This window comes from Merops nubicus, unplaced genomic scaffold, assembly GCF_000691845.1.
Source record: "Merops nubicus isolate BGI_N331 unplaced genomic scaffold, ASM69184v1 scaffold5484, whole genome shotgun sequence".
In the NCBI taxonomy this organism is placed as follows: Eukaryota; Metazoa; Chordata; class Aves; order Coraciiformes; family Meropidae; genus Merops; species Merops nubicus.
Genome location: NW_008603491.1, coordinates 52968 through 64730, shown reverse-complemented (window position 1 = coordinate 64730; position 11763 = coordinate 52968). Strand labels below are relative to the sequence as shown.

General features: G+C 45.5%; 1 protein-coding gene across 1 annotated transcript in view; it reads right to left on the bottom strand.

Moving 5' to 3' along the window:
• LOC103771378 (metabotropic glutamate receptor 7-like) overlaps positions 1 to 11763 on the bottom strand; it is a gene marked incomplete at both ends in the record, with an annotated part of 78990 nt that overhangs the window by 26010 nt on the left and 41217 nt on the right. The window contains one exon of the mRNA XM_008938670.1: positions 7659 to 8594. Coding sequence (XP_008936918.1) covers positions 7659 to 8594 — 936 coding nt within the window. The remainder of the gene's footprint in view (positions 1 to 7658; positions 8595 to 11763) is intronic.

The following is an 11763-nucleotide window of genomic DNA, read 5'->3' as shown; positions in this document are numbered from 1 at the left end:
CACCACTGGAAGGGTCTGGCCCCAGCCAGTTGACCCCCATCCTTTAGCTGGGGATCAGATCCCCAAGTACCTGCACAGACAGACAGACAGGCAGAGCCTGGCCCTGCAGGGACCTGCACATCCCCTCCAGTGGGATGCAGGCTGGCACATCTCCAGCAGTGCAAACCCACACTCTTCACTTCCCATCCACAGCTCTCCCATGGCAAATGGGAAGGTACCTTCAAAGCTTGAGAGGAGGCAATGAAATGATGAACCAGGCTGTCTCTCCTAGAGGGGTTGCCTGGGGCACATCCTGCACAGCCACAAAGTAAAACCACTTCCAGCTTTCTTCAAAAGGCAGCCACCACCCCCAAGCCAATCTACGTTCCATCACACATATCCCCATGAATCTCAGTGCTGAACAGCCTTCACTGATCCAGCTCCTGCTGATGCAAGTCACACTCATCCTCCACGGGAGCAGGTACAACCTCATGTCTCAGCAGCCTTTTGATCACCAGCCCAAGCAGCGACCACTCAATCATAGAATCCTTTAGGTTGGAAGAGACCTTTAAGATCATCAAATCCAACCATTAAGCCAATTAAGCCAACTAAGTCCCCTGCTAAAACAGAATCTGTCAGGGCTGGAAGGGACCACAAGGATCCCCCAGTTCCAACCCCTCTGCCACGAGCAGAGAGCAGGGCACCACCAGTATCAATCCCCCACCCCTTTTAGCATCAACCACCTTAACAACTTCTTCTGTCTAAGCTTTAATGTGGCTTTCCCTCTGCAAGCCCTGAGCCACCTCCCATCACATCAAACAGAAGTGACAACCACACTTTGCTGTAGGAAGTATTCAAGTATGGTACATCCAGAAATCCCAGGAGCCCAAGTTTAGGCCACTATAATCTAGAACTCAAAATTCCTGTAGCACTTACTGTTCTATTATATCTATATAAATACTGACTTGCTACTTCATGGTTAAATCATGAGCAGCAGTGATGTGTCACAAGCCTCTCTTGCTATGTTTTGACCAGTCAGAGCATCCCTTTCCCCTAGAAGACAAACTGAACTATCTTGTGTTTCCAGCACAGCCCCAAAACACAGCCCCACACCAGCTACTGGGAAGAAAATTAACTCCACCCCAGCCCAAACCAGCACAGACTGTAGGAGGTAATACAATAAATCTTACTGAGATCTTCACCAAGAAGTTACATGTCAAATTTTTGATTAGTTCCTCAGAAATTAACTCTGAAACTCTGTAGCCACTTAAAGGTATTCACAAAGGTTTTTGTGTGTTTACTTTTCCAGTGCTTCTCTTATATATCCTAAAATATAGGCCACCAGAATGACTTTTTGTAATAAAGGTTACCACCAAAAAATATCCACCAATTATTTCATTTCTAGATTTCAAAGAACACTTAATTTTCCCCTTAAATTAAAATGAAATGTTATGTGATCACTGTGAACACCCCAATACTCCACAAAAGTGGACCTCATTGTCTGCTCAGTTCTTGGAGGATCTCCAGACCTTGCAGCTCCAACCTGGAGGGTTTTAGCTGGAATTAAGTCAGGCTGTATTTCAGCTCAGGACAACTGCAAAGCCAGATCCCTATATTCCATATTTTTCTCAGGGATACAATCTTGAGGCTGGATAAAATTAAGAACTTCAGTGTCTGAACATGCAGATCCCTGAGATAATGAAGCTATGGGTGAGCTGAAACCAAACCAGTAAGAGAAATTAACATCTGTGGTTAACAAGTTCTATGCAGGTACTATCACTAGAATCCTTTAAAGGAGAACTACAACTCATGACTGTCCTTGTATGAGCTCCAAATGATGGCAGATTCAAAGTCACACTCCTTGTGACCCTCAAAGCTTCGTTTTTTTCCACCACCCAACAGTACAGAACTCCAACAAATGTTGCATGAAAATCCTCATAACTCCAAAATCCACATATGTAGGGTTGCTATAGCAACTGTCATCTCAAGCCTTCCCAGGGGAGAAAATAAATGTGTCCCCTACCTGGTTAATCTGTGTTTGTGTTACAGAGAATTGAAGGGTAACTTAGTTTCACCAAAAAATAGAACACAGACTGAAGTGCTGCCGTGTTAATGTGACATTATTTAATCTGAATAAGAATCCACTTTCATGTGCCTTCAAAATTATAGTATTTATGTAATGCTCAACACAATAAGTAAAAATGTTGCTGGAAATAAACTTGCCTTGCCATGCTCACTGATTTGAATAAAATGGGCCTTAAAAACAGAGAGAAACAAGAAGGAAGGTGGGGGAATAGATGGGATTAAGGACTTCAGATTTCATAGTGGTTGTATGATAATTAAAAACCTACAAGGGTTCATCCAATCTGAATAACACAAGAATAAGCTGATGGGAGATGAAGACTATGGTCAACTTTTCCCCATTTCTCTTCATTTCAGGGTGAGTATGGCTTCCAAGCAGGAAGACCACAACGGCTGAGAAACCACCATCGCTCACTCAGGGACATGGTTATAGCTTTTTATCTAGAAAAAAAGTCTTGAAAATAATTCAAGGAAAAAAATCCCACTCTGAGACTATTTTCAGGAGCGTGTTGACAGTTATTATTAGCTTGTAGACATCCAGAAGTGTATTATTTCAGTCTTAACAATTACTAAATGAAAGTAATCATGGCTACTAGGCAATAAAATCCCTGTAAAACATAAAAATACAATGATGGCATATCCCTCTATATTAGTTCAATGACATAATTTGAGAAAATTAGCTCTTAGGGGAATATTCAGCATACAGAACTACATCTGTAGGTAGTTAAAGAGTACAGATATGGACTTCAGTCCTGTGGAGACTGAGTCTCCCTCCCTGGGGAGGCTGGAAAACCTGCAGACATGGCACTTCAGGACATGGTTTAGTGTTGGGTTGATGGCTGGACCTGATGATCTTAGAGTTCTTTTCCAACCTTAATGATTCCATGATTAAAGTGATCTAACTTTTCAGTATTACCTTCAAGGGACTCAGGAAATTCAGTTTAAGTAGCAGCATGTGTATGTATGTATGATAATACCCCATAACCATTGGGGAACAACTTCTGATCTCCTAGTCCTTCATAAATAGAGCCAAACACTGTTAGAAGAAGAGATGAGTGGCAAGAAAAACCCAACCCTAACCACAGCACTCAACACAAACCCCCAGGCAATTCCTCCTGCCCTGTTACTCCACCAATGCACCCAAATTCCACATTTCCAGTCTCCCATTGCATCCTTCCTGTGCAATGTTTTTTTAAAGGATTCTTTCCAAAAACTTTAAATTGGGGATGTGCTTTTTTATCATCTCAGCTGCCTTCCTAGGTGATACTCCAGCACACAGGGAGGAGGAGAGGGCTGAAGCTCAGAGCTGCTGCACGCTGCCTGCCTCCATCTCAATGCCTTAATCTCAAATACAACTGCATTACACAACAGAAGTTAAAAAAAATATCTCAAGAAACAATAAAAAGTGTTGGTTTTCCTAATAATAAATTGACTTCTATGTACAGAAAATCCAAACCAGCATTTGAAGAACTCTATTATTCAACCACAGATGCTTTTTCCCCTGCACTTTGCTTTTACCACGAAGTGTTGCCTCTGGAAATCTGCAAAGGTGTAAGTTTTAAAACTAATTCTGTTAAGAGAGAGACTAATAATAAAAAAAAGCAAAGTATTATTGCCCCCTACGAAGTGATGCTTCCAAGGTGTGTCAGAGCTCTGCCATGTTGTTGCTATTTACAGGATCTATGAAAGGAAAACAATAATAATAATAACAAAAAAAAACCAAATCCCAACTAATCCAAAACCCTAGAACTACAGACCTACTAATCTCTGGAGCAGGGCTGTGCTGGCAGGGTGGGAGGAGCAGCATCCCTCCCATCCTTCCCCTCCCCTGCTCCCAGATTTTGACTCAATTTGGGTTATTGATCCCGCCCTGCTCCGCCTGACCTCCCAGAGCAACGTCTGCTCTTTTCAAGTGCCACTTGGTATTGACTCTGCGTGGAGCTCCGACTCCTCTCATTGATTTACCAGCTCTTGGAGGCCACTTTGTTTCTGATAAGATGCCCACACGGCTGCGGAGAATTTAAAACAGTTTTGTTGTCAAAAACAATTGCAGCAGGAGTGGAAAAGCTGCGTCTCCTCCCCACAGCCCCACTCCAAACTTTAAAACCTTGGTGACCACTCCAAAGCTTGGTGACCATGCTGGGCAGCAGGTGGGGATGGACACTCTCCCCTGTCCTCCACCCCAAAACCCCACCAGCCCTTCAGCCAATGGGCACAGAATCATTTTGGTTGGAAAAGAAGATGGGTTGGATGGTTAGGAGCTGCTCAGAGCTGAACAGTGAGTGACCCTGTCTCCTCTGTAGGGACTCTTCTCTATGTTTAGTGGCTCTCTACCAAACACACACTAAAAGAACTTTCTGAACAAAGCCATGGCACGATTCCAGTCCCCAGACCTGGTCCCTCAAAGGTTACATCAGCATTCCAGAACAGATGTAATAATAGTTATAGGCAAACACACACACACAAAACCCCTCCCCAAATCACAGCCCCCCAAATCTCAACAGCAGCAGCGATTCCCAGATCTGGAGCAACAGCTCTGTGCCCACTGGATCAAAACCAAAGCAACAAATTGGGGAAGGACAACCCTACCTCAGTCCCCCAGGAAACGACACGCTGTGTTCCCAAACTCACCCTCCCAGCTTGAACCAACTCTATTTCCTGACATTTTTAGACAGTGGACAAAGAAATGGGCTGAGGAAATGGAAGCTGTAAGGAAGTCAGGAATCCACTTCTGCCACACCCCTAACGCTTCATCTCCACCCTGTAGCACAAACTCTGATATCTGGCCTCCTCTAACCATGCCACCTCCTCCCCGGCTGCTGCAAATGCCACTGCTTGAATTATTTGCCTTTTATGAATTACTTACAGCCTACTTGGAGCTCTTTTGTTTTGTTTTGTTGTGGTTGTTATTTTCCACGCTGAACAAGGTAGGTATTTTCAACATCCTTTCTACCCAACAACATTATGCTTGTATATATTGATAAAATAAAATAAATCCATACAACGAAAACCACAACTTTATATATAACAACATTATTCAGTTCAAAAGATTGTGTTGCATGAGATTTTCAGCAGGTGCAATTTCCATTTCAGCAAAGACCTGTGCAGCTAAGCTTAAGCACAATATTTTCCAGAGAAAATATCTGACAGAAAATCACTAGCAATCACCAAAAAGTACAATCCTCTCGCCCCTACTCGAGAGAGACAGACAAGGAAGCAAAGCAGCAAAGCTACTGCAGCTCCATCTCTGTGTAGAGCAGAGGGGGCAAAGCCATGGGCAGAGCCCTCGGATGTGGCACAGCACCCTGGTCAAACAGCCACCACCCGACTGGGGGAGCTGGACAGGGCACCCCCAGGATGGTACCTAAGGGCACCCCCAGCAGCGTGGGCAGCAGGGCAGGAGGGGATCCTGCCCCTCTGCCCCCTGAAGTGCTGGGGCAGCTCTGGAGGTGGTCGCTGCCCCATCCCTGCAACCATCCCAGGGGTGGCTGGACACAACTCTGAGCACCCTGCTCTAGCTGGGGATGTCCCTGTCCCTGCAGGGGGTTGGACTGGGTGAGCTCTAAAGGTCCCTTCCCAAGCCAACCCGTTCTGTGACTCCGTGACACATGCACAGCCCCTGCACGGAGAGGAGCACACGGGGCAGTTTGGTGCACAAGACATCACAGCTTTCAGTCCAAGGAACTGCAGCCAGCCCCAGCAGCACACGAGGACTCTGGGCAGTGACAGTCTGAAGTCCCTTGTCCCCAAGGCCTGCCCTGGTGTGGTGCCACAGCTCTGGGCAGTGCCACGGGACCTTCCCCTGGGCTGGAGCACAGCAAAGCAAAGGGCTGTTGCCTTTGCCCAGTGCCCTTTCTGTGCTCTGTGAGAGATCTAGTTCATCATCATCTCTTCTGCTGTCCTACATGAATTTTTACAAGGATCTCTTGCTTTCAAAGAGGGACGTGTTAATTCATCTCTGTGACTACATGGGAACCTAAAGCTTTTGCTGCTAACTGATTTTGAATGCTGGCAGCAGCCTTTGAAATTCTTTGGGTCATTCTATCGCCTGGTTAGATCTTTGCAGACAACAATTTAAAGCACTTCATCTTGGTCACCTGCAGGGCTACAACACTCCCAGGCAGGGAGCACCAACGCTGAGCTGCACTCCCTGCATCAGACCAAGGGTACAGAGAGCCCTGGCTGTGTTTAAAGCTGCTTATGCTGCTCCTTATCTCTCGTTCGACAGGGAGAGCAGAGGTGTTGGAAGCATTCGTAGGACTTGGCAGATCTCCTTTCTAGCTGAAATTAATTACCTCTGGGGACACAATGCCTGTAATGCCCACTGAAGAGGTGAGACCATAGGTGGAGACCTCTATAAGCTCTGCTCCTGCTGGGTGAGCCCCCTACCCCCAGCAAACCAAGGCCAAAAATATTGCAAATCTCTGCACAACCAGTGTCCTGAATCCCAAAGAACAAACCTCTGGTGCAGGCACCTTCCTGTGGAAGAGACTTGTAGCCAAAGCTTGGACCTGCCCAGACGACGCTGCTGTCTTCCTGCAATTATAATTTTCTAAGTTTAACAACTGCAAATTTGGAAATTAGAAGCCTGGCACAAAATGAGATGTGCTAGCCGTGAGACGAAATCTGCTCACTCATCTAAAAATGCAACAATTCCATCCCCAGTGGTGAGCCTGCCCAAGTCTTGTGTTAAAGAAGAATTGTTAAATGAAGCTAGAGGTGGAAAAAAAGGAGCAAGAAGCCAAAGCTCTTTCCTGCAGAGGGAATCCTGGGTTCTAAGTGGGGATAACTGACAGTACCACTGAGTCCATGCAAGCCCCGTGGGAGAGCACTGGAGGTGAGGGTGAGTCTGATGCTGCTTTGCAATAATTCCTTTTTATGACAATCCAACTAATGCATCAGATCCTAATGCTCAGATGCTTTTTCTTTAGTCACCCGAGTGTAACATTTTGGACTCAATTCTGGTGTATGAACATAAGTGGAGCTCACTTATGAAGAGAAGCAACCTGGCATTCCCTCCAGGACCCTGACTACACCTTTGCCATGTGCCATAGGCTCAGTCTAGCTGGGCCAGTTTAAAAACAACCCGTGTAAAATGTAGTGCTAGTCTAGTCTCAACACTGAAGCTCAGGACAATTCACCCTGTGGTGTAAATGTGCCCTGAGGCTGCTCTTTGTGAAGCACAGCACTCCCCAGACTGCCCACTGCCCTCCCTGATGAGCTCCAGAAACGCAGAAATCTGCCTGTCTGTCCGTTTTTTGCTTACATCCTATATTCAAAGTGATTTTGGTAAGAGATGCCTCTTTCTGGACAAGGTGACAGCTAATTCCCACTTATTCTACCGGAAAGATACAACTGAAACGGATGCAACAATAAAGCTAATGGCTAATATGATTGCTATTGATCACTTGCCAGATTCTCAGACGAATAGCCCACCAGCTAAAGGGAGAAGGAAAATAGTGCTCTGTATTGCACGTGCCTCGGTACTGAGCTAGCTGGGTAGCTCATCTCAAAGTCTACGTGAAGCTGAGCGTCAGCAGCGTGGGACTGCAGTGAACCCTGCCACATGAGATGCACCTCTGTTCATTTCCACCTACCTTCTCGGCTGACTGGGCAGTGCCAAAAAATATTGGAATGAAGGCAAGCCATACTATACAGGTAGTGTACATAGTGAATCCAATGGGTTTAGCTTCATTAAAATTCTCTGGGACCCCCCGAGTCTTGATGGCGTACACAGTACACGTAACCATGAGAAGAATGCTATAACCCAAGGAACAAATGATTTGTAGATCCGTAATGTCACATTTGAGAACTCCTCTGGCTTGATCAGGGTTCATAGTTTTCTGCTCATCATAATCTATGATGATGTTGGGCGGGTCCACCGCAAACCAAATAAAGACACCTAGAAGCTGAACGGATATCAAGCTGGAGGTGATGGCCAGCTGGGAGGTGGGGCTGATGAGCCTGGGGGCAGTCACGGACTTTTTGCCCTGCTCGAAGATGCGGTAGATGCGGTTGGTTTTGGTCAGCAGGGCGGCGTAGCTGATGCACATCCCCAGGCCCAGGAAGATCCGCCGGAAGGAGCAGACGGCGACGTTGGGCTTGGCGATCATCAGGAAGGTGATGATGTAGCAGAGGAAGATCCCCGTGAGCAGGACGTAGCTGAGCTCCCGCCCCGACGCCCGGACGATGGGGGTGTCGTTGTACCTGATGAAGGTCGCCATGACGAAGATGGTGGCGATGATGCCCAGCATGGCCAAGAAGACGGGGATGACGGCCCAGGGCGAGTGCCACTCCAGCTTGACGATGGGGATGGAGCGGCAGCCCGTGCGGTTCTCGTTGGGCCGCTCGTTGTAGGAGCAGAGCAGACACGTCACCTCGTCGGCCTGGTACTGGTACCCGTCGCAGAGCTCGCAGTGCCAGCAGCAGGGCATCCCCTTCACCATCTTCTTCCTCTCCCCAGGCTTGCAGGGCAGGCTGCAGACCGAGGCCGGGACCTGGCGCACTCCTCTGCCCCACTGCATTTCATCGATCTACAAGACACAGAGAGAGGCTGGTTTGTTAGGGAGGTGGGACTGCCACACCGCGGGGTTGGGATGGAAGTGGGGAGGACCAAGGGGGAACCTACAACAAAGGAAAACCAAGAGGATTAACTTTATCTGGGGTAGACTCCTGGAAGAGCAGCAGGAAGCACACGTGCTACTGTCTTCCCATGGGACTGCTGAGTCCATTATTCCCTCCCTTTTCCATTATTATTAGTAGTTAATTCTGGTGGAATGACACACAACATCAAATAAAACAGGAGAGTGTAAATCTCCTCCTTGTTTCACAAAACTTAGAACACTACAGAGGGAAGGCAGCAGATACATTCACAAAATTGCTTTTCACGCATCCAGAGCTTGGGGCTGCTTACCAAGAGCAGAACAAGTGATCTCCTTTCTTGGAGGGAACCTCGTGACCAGGTTAATATCTTAAATGAGGTGGAAATGGGTCTTATACAGGGCATGGAATCAGTGAGAATGTGGTAGGATTGGCAGTATGAGACATGTAAGAAATATGATAAAGAGAACGGTCACCAGTGAAAAATGCATTAATTAGATAATATTCCATGCCAAGAGCAGAACAAGTGATCTCCCTTCTTGGAGGGAACCTCGTGACCAGGTTAATATCTTAAATGAGGTGGAAATGGGTCTTATACAGGGCATGGAATCAGTGAGAATGTGGTAAGATTGGCTATATGAGATGTAAGAAATATGATAAAGAATATGGTCACTGGTGAAAAATGCATTAATTAGATAAAATTCCATGCCAAAGTCACATTCTGCTTTTGGAACAACCTACACGTTCCTGGGAATGCAATTTATAAATTGTTATATTAAATAAGTGAAAAGTCTCACTCCTTCTGCAGCCTTAAGAATCCTAAACTCCAAAGTATGTGTACAAAGGCTCACAAATGCTGCAGCAAGTTAGACTCAAAAATAATTTCAAAATATTCCAGACGAAAGCCACAAACCAGTTTCCAAAAAAAGGGAGGTTTAGTGTTGGACCCCCCTGAAATAGCCCATACTGGAACCAGGGGGAGGGTCCTGATATTCCCAGCACAAATCCCCTGCACCAGTTACCAGCTCAGCTGCCCAGCAGAATTTCAGCTGCTCCAATAGGTGCTCTGTGTGTGTGTGTCTTTTCCAAACATAAAACCTGATCTCCTGAAGGCTGAATAAGTGTTATTAAAAGCAAAATTTCAGCTATTATTTTTTTTTTTAAGGTTTCTCAAATGGTTAAAAACTCTGTTATTTTCCCTATGAGTGGAAAAATTCAGAGAGGAGTTTCTTGACTCAGCTGCCTCGGTTATTAATGTGTAGGGGAGGCTGAGGTTTGCTAGTCTTAAATGGAAGGATTAAGTTGCACTTCCCTAATTTAATTCAAAATAGATCCTGTATCATCTCCATTTCATATATTTGAAAAAAAAAAAACCCAATCCTGAAGTCACACACTGCTTGAATACTGTACTACCCAGAGCCTCTGCTGTGAATGTTATACAACTAATCCCTCAGGAACAGATATTCTAGAGGCCTGCCACTGCCTGAGAAACTTCATTAACCTTCAATACTCAGCATTTATTCTGGGAAAAAGAAAAAAAAACTAACCAAACCCAAACCTAGGAACTCTTCCTCCACGCTGGGCTGGGCTGAAGGTACAGAGGTGACAGGACCAAGGGAACACGGGTGATCCAGGAGAACTTAAAGCCTCAGTTAATTACACTGCTCAGTGGTAGCTTGGGCTTAACTGGAAGAGTGTGTGCAAGGAACCAGGAAACCCATTTCTCTGCCCAGCTCCACCACTGCTCCAGCTGAAGGTGAGGAAGCCCTTTGCAGACCTGGAGCTGGATTCCTGGCTTGTGTGCACAACTCCCTCACTGCAGAGCCACAACAAAGAGATGGTGAGTAAAGGGAACCAGGGCCGAGACTTCTCACCCATAAAAAAAGGTGTGAAAAGGTCAGGACAATTCCTTTAGAAACCAACAATTTGCCACTTTTTAAACTCCTCTTAATTGCTGATTTGTACCTTGTCCTTTTAAAAGGCAGACTGAGACAGGGTAACTGCTACTTACCTGGGCTTGTACAGCTAGAAAGGGAGACACAGCAACCCAGCCTGGAGCATCTTTTTTCTATCACAACCATTAAATACAGAAGTTACTTGATGCCTGTTTTACAGCATGCACTGGTATGAACTGAGAAAGGCATCCTAAGTGCACAGACTGTGACCCAGTCTGCAGCAAGGGAAAGATTTTCAGCAATTTTCTGCATGTTAATATCTCACAGAACCACAGAATTATTCATGCGTTATCTTATCCCTCACCCCACCCCACTTCTGACTACAAAAAGATGAATTTCCATCTTCTCAGACATATTCCACGGCATTGCTGGGTGGCTCAGACAGCCTAAAGGTACCTCATTCTGCACAGACACTGTCTGTAAAGAGATAAAGAGACCATCAGGCAAAATTATGGAAAGTCCTTTCTCTGGTCTCCTGGGACAACACCAGGAGAACTCAGTATCACTGGGCTCAGAAGGATTTGCAGCATTCTGCTGCTTCTGGCATGAAAATTAATGCTGAAAAGTGCCTGTTAGATAACACACCTGGCACCAGAGCTGGGCACTGGGAGATGAGAATCTGAGTCAAACCAGAGACACTTCCCACTCAAAACATAATAGTTTTGAAATATTTTTTCCTCTTCAAGATACATTATTGTTTCATAACTCCTTTTAGAAATGGAAACAAAAGCAATAAGGTGTATTTGGCTAGTGTATTTTTTTTTCCTGTACTTTATTTCTGTCCCACTTTTCCCCTCCCTCCTTCTTCGTTCAGCTCCTCCTGCTGTTTCCTTGAAATAATTTAGCTTTTGAAAACCTGAATCTAAAAAAGACTTCTATTGTGGCAAGTAATTGTTATATTCAGCCATTGCAAGTAATTGTTATATTCAGCCATTTCTTGCATTTTCTTAAATCTAAGCCTGCTTATAACTCAGTGACTTTTTAAATACTTTTAGTCACTGCAAACAGGAAACTTCTTGCTTAAAGATCCTGAGTTCAGAGGTTCAGGATCATAAAATACTGATAAAACAGCAAGGACAATTTTTCTCCACAACCACTCTCAGAGGACCTTAAACCCAAAACTGCAGAGCAATTCAGCCAGGGGCAG